The sequence below is a fragment of the Heterocephalus glaber genome, unplaced genomic scaffold, assembly GCF_053883595.1.
Source record: "Heterocephalus glaber isolate CG9 unplaced genomic scaffold, H.glaber_assembly_v1.0 deba00001613, whole genome shotgun sequence".
Classification (NCBI taxonomy): domain Eukaryota; kingdom Metazoa; phylum Chordata; class Mammalia; order Rodentia; family Bathyergidae; genus Heterocephalus; species Heterocephalus glaber.
Window position 1 is genome coordinate 2,581,962 of NW_028258384.1, and position 21,905 is coordinate 2,603,866.

Here is a 21,905-nt window from a genome sequence, read left to right on the forward strand (position 1 = left end):
ATTAAAAAAGAATTAAGATGTGTTATGTGCATGTATCAACTCTCCATGAGGAATGTAATCATTATGTACTGTGAAGATGTACAATAAAAATTAAAAATTAGAGATGGAAAAAATAGTTTTATTGGAACTAGCCACTCTCATCTATTTATATATTAAGCCTGCATTTGCCTTAAAAAGAGTCAAGTAGTTGTGACAAACACCATTTAGCCAACAATATTGACTATATGGACCTTTGTAGAAAAAGTTTGCTGATCCCTAGACCAAGCTATCTTAGATTTACCTCCTACTGTGATAATCTATACAACTATGAAATTATTTGTTAGTCTTTCCAATTGTATTCTATGTATAAACTTGCAGCTTCTAATTTATGCAATGGATTTTCTTCATAGACAACCGTGCATCTAATACTAATAGTGGGAGGAGGGTCTTCATTTTTCATGACTACAGTTAAAGGCAGCATCTATAGCTTTTAAAATATCATCATCATTAAAAGTATGGTAAATAAACCTTTTAAGCATGGTAAATAAACCTTTGGAAGTAGCAGCTGGAGACCCCTATAATTAAAACCAGAAGAAAAACGGCTTGAAGATTCCAATTTCTTACTTCAATGGCATGACCTATTGGAATACAGAAACACTAGCAACAAACTGAAATGTCAGGATATGTACAAAATACATTTCTTTTGTCGTGTACAACATGACAACACAGGCTATTGTCAATATACTTACAGCATTCCTTCCCATTCCTCCATAACACCTTTCCATCCATCCCCAGCCCTAAAAAGCAACTAATCTATCTTCTACCTCTATAGATATATATCTTCAAGAATGGAAGCATACAATACATGGACTTTTGTGAGAGGCTTCTTTGATGCTGTGTTTACAAGGTTAATGCTGTAGTGGGTATTAAAACTTCATATCTTTATATTATCAGATAATATACCTAGAACTTCTGAGTCATATAGTAACTCTTAACTTTTTTGAGAAAGACTATTTTTCAAATCAAATGCAACACTTTTATGCTCCCACTAGTAATGTACAAACATTACAATTTCTCCACATTCTTGCTGTGATTTAAATTATAGCCATTCAGTGAATGTGACATGCTATTTCACTACTCTTTGGTTTGCATTTCCCTGATGTTTAAAGATGTTGAGCATCTTCCCATGTGCTCATCAGCTGTTTGTATATCTTTTTTGGAGAGCTTCTATTCAGATCCTCTTCCTAGTTTCTAAGTAGGTTATCGCTTTTTACTACTGAGTTGTAATTGTGTTTATGTATTCCAGATACAGCCCCCCTTAGGATATATGATTTACAAATATTTTCTCCCATTCTAAGGGTTATCCTTTTACTTTGACATCATTTGAACCATAAATGTTAACTCTGATGTTCACTTTACCAATTTTCTTTGTGTTGGTGTCACCCCATGGCCATGAAGACTTACCTTGTTTTTTTCTAAAAGTTTTGAAGTTTTAGTTCTTATATTTAAATGCATGATCTACACTGAGATAACTTTTTAAGTGGTATGAAATCCAACTTCATTATTGTACATGTAGATAGACAGTTGTCCAAAGCATTTGTTGGAGATTGTTCTTTCCTCATTGAATGATTTTGGTAATCTTGTCAGAAATCAACTCTCCATACATGTAAAAGTTTACTTCTGTACTCTCAATTCTATTCAATTTACATGTATTTCCATTCTTATGCCAATGCCACATGTATCTTGATTATTGCATTTTTGGAGTTAAGTTCTGCAATTAGGAAACAAGGGTTATCCAACTTTGTTTTTATTGCCTTATTTTCCTGGCTAGAACATTTAGAAAAGTACTGAATAAAAATGTTAAGAGCAACATTCCTGTCCCATTCTTGACTTAGGAGTTCAGTAGTCTTTCATAATTAAGTATGATGTTAAACTGAGTTTTCCATAACCGTTCAGGTTGAGAAATTTTATGAAAACAAAATTTTGCAACAAAATAATAAGTTAATACACTGTATTATCTTCAAAGTAGTTACTTAGCATAAAAGATAGCTGAGATTTTTAATGTCTAGTTTATTAAGCATTTTTTCATTATGTAAAAGTTGCATTTTGCAAAATGCTTTTTCTGAATTTACTGAAATGATCATATGGTTTTATCATTTATTCTATTAATAGTCTACTGTATTGATTTTCTGAATGTTACATTAACTTTGCATTTCTGAGATAAGTCCCACTTGATCATGCATTTTAAATGTTGTAGGACTCACTTTGCTACTATTTTGTTGAGGATTTCTGCATCTACATGAGTCTTATAGTTTTCTTATGTTGTCTTTGGTTGTGATATCAGGATAATACTGGCCTCATAATGTATTGTGAAGAATTTCTTTCTCTCTTATTAATCTTTCCTTGTTTGTTAGAATTCACGGGTGATAGGCCTGGAGTTTTCTTTGTGAGTTTTTATTAGTAAAATAATCTCTTTACTTGTTATAGATTTATTTGAACTGTATAATTTTTCTGGAGTCAGTTTTGACAATTTGTGTCTGTGAATTTGTTCATTTAATCTAATTTGTTGGCACAAACTTATTCACAGTATTCCTTTACAATGGTTTTACCATTCACTAACTGGTCATTAAAAATATGACATCTTAATACTAAATAAAATCACTACAATCTGCTCACATTATGATCTCTGCATATAATTACTTTCTCTCTGAAATGCCAAATTTTCGCATTTTGAATAAGGCTATAAGGTCATACTCCCAGAATGTCTATTAATTATCTGTATTTATTTAGAATGTATAAATGATAAAATATGAGTTTTCCCTGGGCATTGCAGAAAAGAGTTGTTTAAATTGGACTCCAATTTCTAGTCACAAAGACATAATGTTTATTTAGTAATGATTATCCAGATGTGTCATAAACAATAAAACTGTGGTAAGAGCTTCCCTGACTGAGTTGTTCTGTCTTAACCAATTTTAATCAGCTTATTTGACTTAATAGCATCATTTACTATACAAATGTATATACTCAAAGATGGGAAACAATGGACTTTTTTATAATTTAAGAAAACTACAATTGCAAGAATATTTAAATACTTCCAACTACTAACTCAAAACAGAATATAGTGTAATAACGTTCCAATGAAAGAAAATTATGAATATACACTGGCAAAAGTTGATAACTCACTGACATATATTCAGCAAGATAGCAAGGACAGGAGCAAGATAGCAATAGAGACAAAATGATTTAGAAACAAGGAAACAAAAAACTTATATATTTTGCCTTTAAAGCAAAACATTTTTTTTTTTTTGGTACCGGGGATTGAACTCGGGTCCTTGCGCTTGTGCAGCAGGTGGTGAAACCACTGAGCTACATCCTCGGCCCCTTAAAGCAAAACATTTTTAAAACAGCCATCTTCACAAACTGAGCTTTGTCCACAATGATGGGAAAGACAAAATACTTATCTTAAGGTATATGAAAGTGTAAATTCCTGCAGAGGAAAAGTAAATGACTATCTTGAGCTCATTCATGTACAAATGCTAAAGGCTTCTCTTTAATTCTCACAAGTGACTCTCAGACTTGTGCTCTTCAAAAATTTTCAAATTTTTGAAATTTGAAACATCTGCTAACCAAGATATTTCTATGTTAAGAAACTTCAGTAAGGCACCTGGTCCAGTTAAAAAGTGATCTCAAATTACCTTGATTTCATGTTAATTTTTGTAAACTGGGATTCACTTTAGGAGGAAAGTGAATTTTTTGGAGTTCAAAATAAAGGAATCTACAGTAAGAAATAAAACCCTATCACCTTGCCCAATTTTCAGAGCTCAAATTCCAAAACTGTAGATTAGTCTCAAAACATTAACAACATTGTTGCAACACTTATTTAAAAATTTATACACATTATCCTTTTGTGTATGTAATTGTTGTAATGTAAAATCAGTACATTATAATTACATGCCCTTTTTCTTGGCATTTCCTATCAGTTAATCATCCTAGGAAGCTTTTCTTTCATCTTAATCTATTATTTCCCTGTATAGAACTAACTTAATATAATGTGGTTTTAAGATAAATGCCTTTGTGACTCAGCTACAACCCCTACAATAACTGTGTTTTCAGGTAATTTAATTTATTCTGAGCTGAAAATACTGGTTAATGACCAGAATGGACTAGGAACCACCTGCAATCACACAGAACTAAATCAGCTTCAAAATCTTAGTGGCTGGGTGGGGTGGCACATGCTTGTAATCTCAGCACTTAGGAGACTGAGGCAGAAGGATCCCTGCAAGTTCAAGGCCAGCCTGAACTACACAGCAAGATCCTCTCCCTCTACCCCTGCCCCAAAAAATCATAGTGGGAAAATTATCCACATCCTGAAAACATTCTTACCTTCTTGGACTAAATGTTTCCCATCTCACAAAATAACTTGCTTTGAATGCTGCTTTTAACACTTCAAAAGGAATTATTACTAATGATTATTTTAATCTTCATGCAATTAAGTTAAATTATTTCCATCAGCATCACTGGAAATGTATAGAAAAAACAGAGATGCAAAATTTCTGTCTAGGCTGCAACCACATTTCCAGTAATATAGCTGATTTATTCAAAGGAAATGCTGTTTTTCCCTTTCAGAACAGCAACAATATCTACTTCAGAATCAAAAATGTAAAAGAAAAAAAACCCAAGCCTTTTTTTGTAGTTCATTATGCATCTCAATGTTAATTTCAACTTTACAGTACTTACTCTGGCTGAAATCACTTAGTTCTGACTGAAATACTGGTGGCCCAAGTTACTTACCAATTGTCTTGATAGATGTTGAGATATCTATTCACCAAAGTCAACACAGAACAAAGCATATTAATCTCTCTGATATTAAATTATCATTTAAAACACATTAAAATCATAAACCAATAAGTACATTAGGACCCTACCTGAGATATAAAATTTCATTATATATGGTTATGTGGCCATTTGTGAGATACACAAGTTTTCCAAACTGAATGATTACTATCCAATAAATCAAGGCAAATTCACACTGGAAAAGAGAGGAACATTTTCTTAAAAATTCTGAGAGGAAGCATCTTACTATGTTGCCCAGACTGGCCTTAACTCCTGGGCTCAAGTGATCCTCCTGCCTCAGCTTCCTGAGAAGTTGGAACTACAGATATATATATAGCATCATTCCTTTTTTAAATTTTGAGACAGTTTCTCTGTGTAGTTCAGGTTGGCCTTGAACTCACTATGCAGCCCAGGCTGGTCTGCCTCAGCCTCTCAAGTGCTGGGATTACAGGTGACGCCACCATGCCTGGTGAGAATAATTTCCTAAGTGAACATCTATCATTATTTTAATAATTATTTCCAACATGTAAAACATTTTCCCCCAGTAAAGCTTGATTAAATTGTCTGAGCTCCTTGTTATATTAGACTTAAAAGTGTCAATGTAGATTGAGAGTCCTGGTTTTATATATATATCTGTTTTTTCCTATTTACCAAATGTATTTAGTAACTTTTAAATGGATAATGATTTATTCACATGTATGTGCATGTAACACAACACACTATGTATTTGTTCATTCATATAACTTTAGATAGCAAAAGAAGTGCATTTTGGGTGGAAATAGGAAGGGCTATTAATATCCTAAGCTTTTTCGATCACTCCCAGTATAGCAACTGTCAAATCATATTAAGGTTTGTAAGTGTTTAAAGAACAAAGCATAAATTTTAGTTCAAAACAAAAACATTGCCACATTTGTTGGGAGAATGAAATTCCAGTTCCTAGGTGTGTTATTATGTTAATGATTAATATTCTACACACAAACATGAGAATTCAAGTTTTTCTTTTAAAATGTACAGTACACAGTTGGAAACTTGAAATTCCAAATTCCAAAACTTGAATTATAGGTATCTATCAAGATAACCAAACTATAAATGGATGTCATAACTATTTTCCACATTAATGAAGTATTTCAATTGGAAGAAGAGAAATGAAACAGAGAACCTACATTGCCCTTTTTCTATAATTTTAAGAAAAAGATACTTTTTCTCTAAACTGTCACCACAAAGGTTTTAAAGTCAAAAATTTGGAAACCAATCTGATATATCTTGTTATGGATGTGAAATGGATGTCAGGCCTCAAAAAGGGTAATGAGGTAAACTCAAATGTTAACATAAAAATTATGCATTGAGCATATCTGGGACAGTAACAAGAAAATAATCTGGGGATAAATACATATACCACATTAAACAGACTGAAAGATGTTAAATTCAAAACCTTTAAATAAGTCTTATAGATTATTTAAAGGATTATAAAAAATGGGAATGTATGATTGTTGTTTTAATTAAACAATTCTGCTTCATCATCGAATTGTACTTGAAGTGCAGTCCAAAAAATGAAAGGAAAACATTTCCTATGAATTAGCAGGAACAGTTTCCACAGCCTTTCACACTGTTGACAATTTCTTCCTGTAGTTTCTTCCTTTCCTCCTCTTTGGACACATTTTCTTTTTTTGTATCCCACTTGGGGTTATCATGGTTCTGCATATGGCTACTCTGTGTATGCCACATTTCTGAATAGATACTGCCAGAGTTAGCAAGCAAACCATAGTGGGTACCACGTTCAGCTACTTTACCCTAAAAAGCAAATATAAGAGAAATACAGAGAAAGGTCATTTAATATGTAATACAATAATTAAAAATATATAATAATTTATAACTAATGATTTACATTCATTAAAATACCTCTCAATTCTTCATCCAGAGTTAAGTGGGAAAAATTGAAGTAAAAATTTCTTCATTGTTAAGCTACTCAGTCCCAGTGAACAAACAAAAGGCTATGAAATTCCAATACCATTACCATCATTTACCTTAAATGAAATGCAACTTTATTCTTATTTTTAGTTTTCATTTTGAAAAATACTTTATATTTCATTTTGAAGAGCAGAAAAGGAAAGTTTAAAATGTGAACTTTTCTGCAATCAACAAATATTCTAATAAAAAGCACTGTTACTCATATAGGAATTTAAAGGATTTAAAAATAATATCCTGAATCCTTATAAAATAAAAAATTTCAAGAAAATAAAGTTTGCTTTTTCCAATAGCTATTTTTATTAACCATAACTATTAACCAATCTTGGACAGATTTGGTAGATTCCAAACTCTGAACTATAATTAATTTGTCTCTTAACAAATTGACAGTTACTTTTTAAACATGTTGGGAGACAAAGGAATTTTGTTATTTTTACTAGTACTCCTAGGTGATAGGATCTTTACAAACACACCCTTAAGCAAAATAACTAAAATTTGTGCCCATGCCTGAGTACTATATTTACATATATATAGTATTTACATATTACACATACATACAGTGCAATGGAAAAAGTGAATATTCAAATTTTTAAAAACATTATTACAGTAAAAGACAGACACGTTGCTATTAATTTCTCTCAAAATATTCCCTCTGGCTTCAAACACACTTAACCTATCATTCTTGATACTTTTAAAAAGCAGTTCTAGAAATCTTTTTTATGTCTTTAGTTGTGCCTTCGTGGCTTCCTCAATGTCCTGAATCAACCCAAAACATTTACCTTCATGGTCATTTTGACTAAGGATGAGCTAGAAGTCACATGGTGCCAGACCTAGTGAGATGGATATGGACACACTGTCATGGTTTTACAATACTGCCTTTCTGTTGGATGGGATATAGCAGCAGCATTCACTATTTTTTTTTTATCAGACCTCATAAAGACATGAAAGAGGACTTTCAGAACTGCTTCAGAAAGTGGCAAGAACGATGGGGTGTGCTCAAAGAGAGTGAAAATATTTTGAGGGGTATTAATAGCAATGTATCTTTTACTGTAATAATTTCTAAGTGTGTCTGTATATAGTTTACTGCTATTTCATTTTTCTTTTTTTGTGTGTGTGGTACTGGGGATCAAACTCAGGACCTTGTGCTTATGAGGCGGGAGTGGTGCCACTGAGCTAAATCCCTGGCCCCTTGACTTACTGATTTCTATTGTTAACTACTGTCTTCCTATTATGGAAGACATTCAGAATTCTTACACTATCCCTACATTCCTACGGCCCCAGCCTTCACTCTTTTAATAACATCAGTTATAACACAAATTTTGGTTCAATGTTCACTTTACTACTTCTTGTTGAATCAAGTAGGTACTAGAATTTTTCATATATTTCTTTATATAGCTTTTCATTCTCTCTAGATTTAGCAACTGCCTCATTTTTCCATTTGCTTAGTTTACTATGTTACTATCAGAAATCTCTCTGAAGTTTGTGCCTAAAGTATAAAACTCTTCTGTCCATTATTTTTTCTCATAATCAATTACATTAGGTAATCTATTAATCTATTAGTTAGACTCCTCCTACGTGAATTCTGAAGCTTTATGATAACACATCTTGGTATGAGGTTTCCTTATCTTTCTATACATTGTCGTGGGTGCTTAGTATTCTCTTTCAATCTGTGAACTCTTGCCCTGAAGTTCTGGATATATTGTGGGTATTATTTTTTTGATAATTCCCCTCTATTTTCCTGTCCTCACTTTTTAGAACTACTGCTAGTCAGATGTTAGATCTCTTACAGCAATTCGTTCATTTTATCTCTGTATTTCCTCTCTTTTTGTTCTACTCTTTGGAGATGTCCTGACTTTATTTTAATGATGACAGTTTTCGGTTAAAACATCTCTTGATCTCTAGTTATATCACACCTATTTTTAAATTTTCAAATGTTGCAAGAATAAAACAATAAACATTTATGTATGTTTTTCTTAGTTTAGTACTATTTTCCACATTTGCTTTGTCTCCCTTTACACATTCTGTATACATATGTACAGTACATTTGTTTTGTCTCATTTTATACACTATATAGTATACATATAGTATATATAGTATATATATATGTACAATTTTTGCAAACCATTTGAGGAGTTGCTGACACTGTTAAACTTTATCTTCAAATATTTCATTAGTATGTACCTCCTTAAAAAGAATATTCACCTACATGATTAGAATATAACTATCACATCCAAGAAATTTAGCAATGATATAATACTCTTATATCTGACACATAGCTCATATTCAAACTTTATCAATTATCTGAGAAATATCCTTTATGTTTTTCCATCTAAGATCTAATCAAGACAAAAACATTGAATTTATAAAAGCTTTTGCATGTGTGTGCAACATTAACATTTCTAAAATGTCCAGATCTATTTTTAAAAAAAGAAAAGCCCTTCAGTTTGTACATTTAGCTGTTCCCAATCATTAGAGCTGGGCTAAAAATTTCTGTCAGAAATAAGTGATGATGTGTCCTCAGTGTATTATTACACCATGAGGTCAACTTATCCCATATTGATATTAAATTTGATCAACTGGTTAAGGGTGTTTACCCGACTACTCTGATGATACCTTTTTGCTTTGTAATTAAAAAGTAATCTATGGGTTATACTGTACTTTCAAACTGTGTGACTATTCTATTCTCCAACAGTTTTTAACCATATGGTTTTAGCAACCACTAATGATTCTTATATGAAACAATTAATGGTAGTTACAAACTCTGATTTTCTAAATTTATCATTCATTCTACATATCTTAGCACTTTTTTTAAAGAAAGGCTTTCCCTTTCCTCTTGTCACTTTTTGTTTTAATAGTACTATCACGGCTCTCTTCCCTTCCCTTCTTTTCCCTATCATCTTTCTCCTCTTTTTCCCTAGCCACTGTTTAGTATTTCCCCTCTTTAACCTTTTTTTTCTTACATTTTCTTTTCTTTCCTTCCCTGCCTACCTGTCTGATCACATTTCTCTCCCCACATTACCACTGTGTACATTTTTTAAAATACTATCATTAAGGATGCTGAGACTAGTATTTTATTCAATATATTACAATTCATTAGTGTCATTACTTCTTTTGATGCTCTACCTTAAATTTGGTCAGTGAGAGCCTATTCAAAATGGTTTCTGTATTCTTGTGACATGCATTCATTTCGTTTCAGATGTTCCTCTGAGGAATCTTGGTTAATTTTAGTAAGAAACAGTATTTAGTATCCCAGATCTTTGTGCCAGGTATACTCATTGCTATATGGTTTTCAATGCATCTAGGCCTCTTAAGCAAGTAAGCATATTCACTATTTAGAATACTTTTTAAATAACAAATTTGAACCGATACTTTTGTTCCAATATAAGAACACAATAATCTTATTCTTCTTTGATCTTTCCATTATTTGTACCTTTTTCTCCTGAGATCTCTAGTTGCAAAAACATCAATGTACTTGCTCACATGCTCAGTCTTGAAATATACACAAAATAGTTTGAAAATGGCTACACTCATATGTTATTACCAACAACAAACTTAGCCAATTAGACATTTTCTTTGGAAACATTTGTGTCTTACATTATATTCCACTAAAGGTATATAAAAATTAAAGTAATATTTTCAAGAGTTACTTGGAAAGGGCATGCAGGTCCTAGCCACAAGCCCTCGGGGACCAGAGTAGCATGGGTGTGCAGGTCCCAGCCAGGGCCCCGCCTAGATACCAGCCATAGGCCCCCGGAAAACAGCTGCATAGCCATGCACGCAACAGCCAGAGGCCCACCCAGATACCACCCGTAAGCACATGCAGATCCCAGAGAGAAGACCCCATGGATGAGAGTAGCTCAGGTGCATAGGACCCAGTCAGGGCCCCACCCAGACACCAGTGGCTTGGAGCCTGAGGCCCCAGCCAGAGGCCTGTCCAGATACCATCCCTAAGTGTATGCACACCCCAGCTAGAACCCTCTCAGATACCAGGACTCAGGTGGACAGCACCAGCCAAAGGCCCTCCCAGACAATAGCTACATAGATGGGCAGGCCCTAGCAAAAGGCATATCCAGATACCATACTAAGTGTGAAGAGTCCCTAGCCAGAAACCCTCCTGGATAACAGCACAGCGCAGGGATCCAGAAGGCCGCCATTCTGAACATAGGAATTCCTGCAGTAGTGATCAGTAGAGAGAAGGCTTCTCTGAGGCTTGCTGAGAATTGAACCCCACTGGACAAGCAAAAAGCCACCCCAACAAAGGCGCAGAAGGCTGCATCTGTTGAAATGAGAAAACACATAAACAAGTTGCAAAAGCAGACTTGCATATCACCTAAGGCAACCCCAAGGGGCAACAAGATGGAACAATATGATACTCAACCACCTGGACTCCCTGAACTGTCAATGAAAGAGGATCTGGAAGAAATAAAATCAGAAATAATTTCTCAGACAACAGAGATTCTGTCTGTAGTCCAAAACATGATTAATAACTCTAGAGCAGAAACAGATATAAAAAAAATACAGGACCTGAGGAACATGATGGCATCCCAGGTTAGGAAACATGGAATCCATAAAAAAGATTTAAGCAGATATCCAGGAGATTAAAAACTCCATTGAAAGTTTCCACAGAAGAGTGAGTGAATGTAAGGACAGAATATCAGATACAAATAAAGGGTTGATATTAATGACCAGGAAAAGAAATATTTCTTAAAAATAGTAAGGGACCACAAGAAATCCATCCAGCAGCTGCTAGATGATGCAAAGAAGAAAAACATAAGACTGATTGGAGTCAGTGAAGAAACAGGAGAGTGGAAATGACATAAAAAAACTGTTCACAGAAGTACTAGCAGAAAACATCCCAAGCAGGGGAAAAGAATTTGACATACAGATACATGAGGCATACAGGACTCTAGTCGTGATAAATATATATATATATATATATATATATATATATATATATATATATATATAGCTAGGCATATAATAGTAAAGATTCCAGTAACCCAACAAAAGACCAAAATGCTACAAGCAGTTTAGAAAAAAGAAACAAATCACGAACAAAGGAAATCCGATCAGAATCACAGCAGACTTCTCAATACAAACCTTCAAGGCAAGAACAGCCTGGAGTGAAGTTTATCAAGTCCTAAAATAAAACAACTTCCAATCCAGATTGAGGAACTCTGCAAAACTATCTTTCAAAATTGATGGAGAAATCACATACTTTCATGACACAGAGCACCTGAAGAACTTCATGAATACCCAACCAGCACTCCAAACAATCTTAAACAATATCCTAGGAAAGGACAATGAGATTCACAACCCCAGGAAGCCCAGCAGAATGAATCCATCAGGCACAACAAAAAATTAAATGCAAACAGGGAGAATCCAAACACAAGAAAAGGTCATTGAAAGGATGTCAATACATACCAGTTATAAGCATCAATGTTAATGGTTTCAATTCACCAATCAAAAGAAATAGACTGGCAGAATGGGTCAAGAAGCAAGACCCAAAAATATGCTGGATATAAGAAACACACTAATTGAAAAAGAAACTCATAGAATGAAAGTTAAAAGGTGGAAAACAATACTCCATCCAACAAGAACCTCAAAAATAGCAAGAGTAGCTATCCTCTTTGCAGATCAAATGGATTTCAAACCAACATTAATTAACAGAGACAAAAAAGGAACACTACCAGTGCAGAGGAGGCTTTGGGGCCGCCATACTACCTCACCCAGCACAGAGGAGGCTTCCGGGATGCCGTACCACTGCTCCCAGTGCAAAGGAGGCTTTGGGGCAACTGTACCACTGCAACCAGCGCAGAAGAGGTGAACAGCACAAGCACCAGCAGCACACACACCCACACCCACACACCCACCCCGTTGAAATGAGAAGACATGTAAACAAGTCTAAAAACCAGACATCCAGATCACCTATGGCAACCCCAAAGGGAAACGAGATGGAACACTCTGATAGTGAACAACCTGGACTCCCTGATTTAAAAGATGGACAAAAATACTGCATGAGACAGGAACCTGAAAAAAAGCAAGAGTAGCTGTCCTCTTTGCAGATCAAATGCATTTCAATCCAACATTAATAAAGAGAGACAAAGATGGACACTACATCCTTCTAAAGGGAACAATTCAAAAGGAAGAGATATCAAACAGAAACATATATGTACCAAATACTAATGAGCCCAGCTATATAAAACAAATACAAATGGACATGAAAAATCAAAGAAGCACTAATACAATACTACTGAAGGACCTCAATACCCCACTGTCACAAATAGACACATAAACTACACAAAAAATAAAAAACAAAACACTAGAACTCAATCAAATTCTTGAACAAATGGATTTAAGAGATGTTTACAGAATGTTCCACCCCACAAAATTCCAATACACACTCTTTTCGGCTGCACATGGGCTGTTCTCCAAAATAGATCACATAGTATGTGTTGGTGGTATAGTGGTGAGCATAGCTGCCTTTCAAAGTAGGCCACATATTTGGACATAGAACATGGTTTTTTTTTCCCTTAAATTCTTTTATTGGTACATTTTAGGTATAAAATACATTTACATTTATCATTGAGGACTTCTACCTGTATAGTATATGTGCTGCCGAAGCGAGCACAACTCGTACCTGTATATGATGCATCTTGGTTCTTATTTTTTCCCATTCCCCTGCCCTCCCTTCAACCCCTTTACCCCTCCCTATTTACAAAGACTTTGTTTCCATTTTTTCCTTTTCTCATAATTTTTCCTTTCCCTTCTTTCCTTTCCCCTTCCCCTCTCACTTCCCCTACCCCTTTGGACCTTTTCATCCTCTTTCAAATACTCAATTATTCATTTTAATCATTATTTATACTTTCAGTTTCTCACACCAGGGAATCTACTCAGTATTTACACGTGTTTCCTATTTATTTCACTTAAGAATATAGCCTCAATATCCATCCATTTAGCTATGAATGTCTCTAGTTTGTTGTTCTTTATGGCTGAGTTGCACTCCATTTTATTAAAAAACACATCTTTATCCAGTTTCCAGTTGATGGGCACTTGGGATGTTTCCAAGCTTTGGGTATTACAAACTGTGCCACTGTAAACATGGGTGCACATATATCATTGTGGTATGATTCTTTTAATTCTTTTGGGAAAATACCCAGCAGGGGAATAGTTGGGTCAAATGGGACCTGTAATCCTAGTTTTTTGAGGTATCTCCATACTAATTTCCACAGTGGTTGCACCAGTCCACACTCCCACGAACAGTGGACAAGGGTTCCATTCTCCCCACAACCCCACCAACATTTGTTAATGGTTGATTTCTTGATAGCAGCCATTCTTTCTGGAGTGAGGTAGAATCTCAGTGTTGTTCTCATTTGCATCTCTCCAATGACCAGTGATGTTGAACATATTTTCACATGTTCATTTGCTGCTTTTACTTCTTTGTCTGAGAAATGTCTCTTCATTTCTGATGCCCATTTTTGAATTGGGTGTTTAAATTGGGGGGAGGTCTTTTTTTAAGTTCTTTATATATTCTAGATAGTAGTCCTTTGAGGTACAGCTGCTAAAAATTTTTTCCCACATTGTTGGTTGTCTCTTAGCTCTATTGGTGGTTTCTCTTGCAGTGCAGAAGCTTTTTAATAAGATGAGATCCCAGTTGTTGATTCTTTGTGGTAGTTCCCATGCTAGTGAGGTTTTGTTCATAAAGTCTTTTCCTATTCTAATGTCAAGAGTTCTACCTAACCTTTTTCCACCAAGTTTAGTGTTTCTGTTTTAATATTTAGATCTTTGATCCATTTCAATTTTAGTTTAGTGAATAGTGAAAGATATGGGTTCAGTTTTAATCTTTGGCAAGTTGAAACCCAGTTTTTCCAGCATCATTTATTGAAGAGGCTATCTTTCCTCTAGTGATGGTATCTTGCTCCTTTGTCAAAGATAAGTTGGCTTAGTATGTATGGAGTTGTTTCTGTGTCTTCTAATCTGTTCCACTGATCCTCAAGTGTGTTTCTTTGCCAGTACCATGCTGTTTTTATCAAAGTAGCTTTGTAGTATAGTTTCAAGTTGGGGATTCTGATACCCCCTGCCATGTCTCTGTGCTTAGAATTGCTATTCTAGATCTCTTCTGGGTCCAAATGAATTTTTGGACTATTTTCCCTAGTTCTGTGAAGTATATTGTTGCAATTTCAATCGGCATTGCATTAAATCTATATAGTAGTTTTGGAAATATGGCCATTTTCACTATATTACTTCTTCCTACCCAGGAACAAGGGATATCTTTCCATTTTCTTATATCCTCTTTGATCTCTTTTTTCAGAGTGCTGTAGTTTTCAGTGGAAAGGTCTTTTGCTTCCTTTCTTAGATTGATTCCTAAATATTTCATTTTTTGGATCCTATTGTAAAAGGAATTGTTTCCCTAATTTCCCTCTCAGTGAGTTTGTTATTTGTGTACAAGAGGGCTATTGTTTTTTGAGTGTTGACCTTGCATCCAGCTACTCTACTGAATCTGTCAATTAAGTCTAGAACTTCTTTGGCAGAGTTTTTTGGGTCTTCTATGTAAAGTATCATAGTGTCAGCAAATAATGACAGTGTAACTTCTTCCTTTCCTATCCTTATTCCTTTTATTTCTTTCTCTTATAGAACATGTTTAAATAAGTGAAGAGGAACTGAAGTTATCTGCTGTATATTATCAGGCAAGAGTGCAATGAAATTGGAGATCAATAGCAAAAGAAACTGCAAGAATTTCATAAGCATATGGAAATTGAACAACACAGTTCTGAATAAGCAATGGGTCACAGAGGAAATTAAAGAAGAAATCAGACAGTTCCTTCAATTAAATGACAATGACAATGTAACATATTGGAATCTCTGGGGCACAATGAAAGTACTCTTACAAGGAAAATTCATAGCATTGAGTACTAATATCAGGAAAACAGAGAGAGCTCAAATAAACAACCTGATGCTGAATCTCAAGCTTGTAGAAAAAGAAGAGCAAGACAAACCCAAATCTTATAAAATGGAGGAAATTATAAAAATCAGAACAACAAAAAAAATCAGAACAGAAATCAATGCAATGGAGACTAAGAGAATGATAGCAGAAAACAATGAACCAAAAATGAACTTCAAAAGAGTAAACAAAATTGACAAACCCTTAGACAATCTTATCAAAAAAAGAAAGAAAAGACCAAAGTCCATGCAATTAGGAATGAAAAGGGTGAAATTACAACAGACCCAGCAGAAATCCAGAGGATCATCAATACCCACTTTGAGAACCTATATGCCAATAAGATGGAAAACAGAGAATAAATGGACAGATTACTAAATACATATGAATTACCAAAGTTGAACGAAGACCTAAAAATTCTAAACAACCCAATATCAACCGAGGAAACTGAAAACATAATTAAAATCTTTCCAACTAAGAAAAGCCTGGGCCCTGATGGCTTCACTGCTGAATTCTACAAGACATTTAGAGAACTTTTGCCACTACTGTTTAAACTCTCAGTGAAAATGAACTGGAAGCAATACTCCCAAATTCATTTCTGGAAACCAGCATCACCGTGATCCCAAAAGCAATGTCCCAACCAAAAAAGAGATCTATAGGCCAATCTCACTAATGAACTTAGATGCAAAAATCCTTTATAACATACTGGCAAACAGCATGCAGAATATCATCAAGAAGATCATACACCCTGACCAAGCAACCTGATGAAAGCCATCTATGAAAAACAAATAGCCAATATCTAAATGGTCAAAAATTAAAATCCTTCATGCTAAAATCAGGAACAAGACAAGAATGCCCACTATCACACCTTCTGTTCAATATAGCTTTGGAAACATTAGCCACAGCAATTAGACCAGAGAAAGAAGTAAAAGGAATAAAGATAGGAAATAAAGTTAAATTGTCATTACTTCCACATGACATGATACTCTATACAGAAGACCCCAAGAACTCCAGCAAAAATCTTCTAGACTTAATAAGCAAATACAGTAGAGTAGCTGGATATAAAGTCAACAAACAAATATCAATAGCCTTCCTGTACACGAACAACAGACTCACTGAGAGAGGAACTGGAGAAACAACTCCATTGACGATACCAACCAAAAAAATGAAACACTTAGGAATGAACCTAATAAAAAAAATTAATAACCTTTAGTCTGAAAACTACAGCACTCTGAAAAGAGATAAAAAAGATATCAGAAAATGGAAAGACATCCCTTGCTCTTGTACTGAGTAGGAAGAACCAATATAGTGAAAACTGCCATACTTCCAAAACTGCTATATAGATTCAATGCAATCCCAACTGAAACTCCAAGAGCACACTTCACAGACCTTCAGAAAACAATCCAAAAATTCATTTGGAACAAAAGGAGACCTAGAATAGCAAAAGCAATTTTAGGCAAGAAAGACAAGGTAGGGGGTATCACAATCCTCAACTTGAAACTATACTGTGACAAAAACAGCATGGTACACACGGATCAGTGGAACAGATTAGAAGATCCAGAAACAACTCTGATATACTCAGCCACCTCATCTTCGACAAAGAAGTGAAACACCCTCACTGCAGGAAAGATAGTCTCTTTAATAAATGGCACTGGAGAAACTGGGTTTCAACTTGCCAAAGATTAAAACTAAACCTATATCTCTCACCACGCACTAAACTAAAAATCAAAATGGGGCAAAGATTTAAACATTAAAACAGAAATACTAAACCAGCTGGAAGAGAGGTAGGTAGAACTCTTGAAGACATTAGTGTAGGAAAAGATTTCATGAAGAAATCCTCAGCTGCTCAAGAACTAGCACAAACAATCAACAACTGGAATGTCATCTTATTAAAAAGCTTCTGCACAGGGAGAGAAACCACCAACAGAGTGAAGAGACAACCCACAATGTAGGTAAAAATTTCGACCAGCTGTTCCTCAGACAAAAGTCTAGAATATATAAAGAATTTTAAAAATCAGACCTCTCAAATTTAAAGACTCAATCCAAAAATGGGCATCTGAAATGAACAGTTTTTTTGTTTTGTTTTGTTTTTGTTTTTGTTTTTTGCTACCCAGGATTGAATTGAGGAACTTGTGCTTATGAGGCAGGCGCGGTGCCATGGAGCCAAATTCCCGGCCCTCAACAGACATTTCTTAGACAAAGAAGTAGAAACAGCAAATAAATATATGAAAAAACTGTTCAATATCACTGGTCATTTGAGAGATTCATATGAAAACAATGGTGAAATTCCACCTTACCCCGGAAAGAATGGCTGCTATCAAAAAATCAACCAATAACAAATGCTGGCAGGGCCGTGGGGAAAATGGAACCCTTCTCTACTGTTGGTGGGAATGTAGACTGGTGAATCACTGTGGAAATCAATATGGAGATAACTCAAAAAACTAGGATTAGAGGTCCCATTTGACTCTGCTATTCCCCTGCTGGGGATCTTCCCCAAAGAATTAAAAGAATCATACCATAGTGATATATGTGCACTCGTGTTCATAGTGGCACAGTTTGTAACAGCTAAAACTTGGAAATATCTCAATTGCCCATCAAGTGGATAATGGATTTTTTAAAATGTGGTTTTTAAAAAATAAAATGGAGTACTACTGAGCAGTAAAGAATGAGAAACTAAAGACATTCATAGCTAAATAGATGCACATTAAGGCCATACTCTTAAGTGAAATAAGTAAGACAGACGTGTAAATACCGAATAGTTTCTCTGGTGTAAGAAACTGAAAGTGGAAATAAAGATCAAAATATATAATAGATAATGTGAAATAGGAAGAAAAAAGTGCAAAGGGGAAGGGGAAGTGGGAAGGGTAAGGGAAAGGAAAGAAGGGAAAGGAATAAATATGAGTAAAGGAAAAAATGGAAACAAAGTCTTTGTAAATAGGGAGGGGTAAAGGGGTTGAAGGGAGGGCAGGGGAATGGGGAAAAATTAAGAACCAAGATACATTATGTAAAAATACAAATTCCCAATAATGAATGTCAGCATATTGTATATGTAAAATGTATCAATAAAATTAATGAATGAAAATTTTAAAAAATATAAAGTTACTTGGATTAATTTTAATTTTCTGCTATGTAGTTATCAATTTGATATGCAGTTTTGCTTCTTTCTCCTTGAATTCAATTTTTCATTTTTTAAAATTTCATGGTACTAGGGCCTGAACTCAGAGCCTTCACAGTGAGCTATATCACCAGCCTTTTCGTATGTTTTTTCAAATTTTCAGAGAGGGTCTTGATAAGTCCCTACGTTGCTCTGTCTGGGCTTGAACATGCAGTCCTCCTGCCTATGCATCCCAGAGTACTAGGATTATAGGTACGGGTGGCATTGTAGACTTAATTTTATTTTTGAATATATAAAAACATTAACATGGTTCATAAGTAAAAGCTATGTAACAAAGTAGACTCAGGAATGTCTCATTCCCTTCCCTATATCTTGCAGTCTTTTTCTAGCCCTATCTTATATGTAGTCAATGGCTTTAGTTTCTAGTTTGTCCGTCCTGAATTTCTTTTTACAAAAATAGAAACAAATACCTTTTTTATGTGGCATCTGACTTATTCAGAACTTTTATATAGTACACTTATATAGTAATTCCCTTAGAAGAGATACAGCAAGCTATCTACTTTCTTACTTACTCCATGTAGAAAAACAAAATAAAAATGGCCATGTTTGAAAATTATCACTTTATATTACTTTTCACTTAGACATTAAATACTGAAGTGGTAAAAAAAAATATTATTACAGCAAAAGACACTAAGCAAAGATTCTATTCAGAGTAAAAATGACCACAGAAAACTTATTTTATAGGTACACACTTGAAAACCTGCTTATATGATAAAATTTAATACTTTCCTAAACAAACTTCTGGTCTAATACTTTAATAAAGAGTGAGTTAATGTAATTTAACCCTTCTTGGAAATGACATGCATACTTTCCTACAATAGGGGCTAAAGTAGAATCCTATCAGCATTCAAACTCATTCAAATAATACAAATTCTGTATATTTTATTAGAAACAATATTTAAGTTTCTTGTTTTCATAACCATTTCAATGTTTTTGAAATACTAAGTTTTACAGTAAATCTCTTACCTGGTCTAATACAATGATTTCATCTGCATCAATCACTGTTGACAATCTATGTGCAATGAAAATAGAAGTTCTGTGTTTGACCATATCCCTCATGGCACCAAGAATAGTCTGCAAGTTTGACAAGAATAGGAGAACAAAAGATATGCCTATTAGGCAAATTAAAATAATCATACTTGTTGTAAAAGAATATAAAAATGTCAATCTTTTATTATGCAAACACTTGAACCATAATCTTTACTAAGAAGAACAGAAAATCAAAAAGTGAGGGCAAATATGACTACAAAGTCATGAAAAAAATATTAAGACAGGCAATATTTCTTTTTCTCCTTTTTTTTTTTTTGGTACTAGGGATCAAACACGGGACCTTGCACTTTGGAGGATGGCGCCGGAACCACTGAGCTAAATCCCCGGCCCAGGCAACATTTCTATACTCCACAAAGTCTAAGAGAAAGTACATATTTTCTATACGAAAATACCAAACAAATAAACCATTCCAGTGATTATCACAATTATAGTTATAAATGATATTTATCAGTAAGAACAAAATTAAAATGAGGACGGACTCAAGTGATAGGATGCAGAGAAATTCAAAATAATACAAACAAAGATAGGGAGTGTAGACATCTACAGGAACAAACACAAACACATTCGGGTATTTTTTAACTTAAGGAAACTTCTTTTTCAAAAGCATCCTGACTTCTTAGTGCATTCTGAAATACATTTTTGTTTATTGCCTATTAAGCATAAGAGAATTGTGTATGTACTCAGCTATACTTGGAAAGCTGGGTCTAAGTTCCACTAGCTGGATGAAAGGAGAGTGTGAGGGATGGGGATAAGAAGACATTGTTTTACTAGGGAAGGCTGATAATCTAAGTGGAGTGCCAGTACTAAGAAAAACTTCTGTTTGTGGTGATTCCTTTTTCTTATCTTTAAGAACTTAAAACTCTAAAATACTACAGCGTGCTCTGGACCTTTGAAAAATGCCCATTAAAATTTACTAAATCTTTTGGTAGTTCTTTCCTTTGGGTGGGTCTCTGCAAAGTCTTCATAGGTTATGTTCTCTGACATAATAAAGGTATGTGAGTCAAATAAAGGCAAGTGGGGTAGAACCTATTGACCAGCAGCCCTGGTAAGATACACAGACCCATGGACCTTGCGGAACACATGGACCTGTGGCATGGTGCCTGACCAACTCCACAACTGTGGATTCCACACCTTGGCTCAGCCACTGCCAACTTGGAGCTGGTTCTGTATTTTTTCCCCTCTGCATGGAACAGCAGAAGTGCCAGCCAAACAATGCGTACAATATTGGACAAGGCAAAAGTCTGGAATAGGGAATTCAACATGGCTGACTAATGAGGAAACACGTCACAGAAGCTGAGGAAAGATGCATAGCAAAGGAAGGATCTGGAAAATCCAACATGGCTGAATAGAGAAGGAGCCACATTGGAGAGACAGAGAACATAAACTAGAAACACAGAGAAAAGAAACTATCATAAATGGAAAGAGACTGGATTAACCAAACACAATGTGGTATCCATGTCTGAATTCTAATTTGAAGAGTCTAACTCAAAGAACACTATTAGGAGACTACCGTAGAACATTCCACAAGGAAGAGAGAATTGCACTGGAACTGAGAGAACCATCAGTGGTTGAAGCTTGCAATGAAAACGTGGGATATTGCTTCCAGAGTGGCTTTCCTCAGTCAACAGTCAGTAAGTGACTCAGACCAGAGCCTGTGGCCACAATTACAGAATGAGAGCTGGACTCATTATTGATTTTTTTATACCTAGTTTTCTCTGTTATCTGCATCTAAATATATAACATACCTCTACCAATATTAGGATCCTGTGCCCCCACCCATATCACATAGCAGAAGGCTTTAAAAAAAACTTTTTCCCCCCTTTTCTTCCCTCCCCTTCTGTCATTGCCCAGTCCCCAACTCCCTGGGCTTTAGATAATTGATTCTATAAAATTACTGTTGAATGCATTTTTAACCATTAGAAGAGATATAGCCACCACATTTAGTACATATTAGCTATGGGTCAT

General features: G+C 34.8%; 1 protein-coding gene across 2 annotated transcripts in view; it reads right to left on the minus strand.

Annotated features, from left to right (window-relative positions):
• Window positions 1–5,513: 5,513 nt before the first annotated feature.
• The window catches only part of Abcb7 (ATP binding cassette subfamily B member 7), a 161,157-nt gene continuing 144,765 nt past the window's right edge, over window positions 5,514–21,905 (minus strand). For both annotated transcript variants that reach the window (XM_004867492.3, XM_021246490.2), the window contains 2 exons: window positions 19,857–19,964; window positions 5,514–6,603 (listed from right to left, as the gene is read on the minus strand). In XM_004867492.3, the coding sequence (XP_004867549.1) occupies window positions 6,388–6,603; window positions 19,857–19,964 (324 nt within the window). In that variant the 3' untranslated portion in view covers window positions 5,514–6,387. The remainder of the gene's footprint in view (window positions 6,604–19,856; window positions 19,965–21,905) is intronic.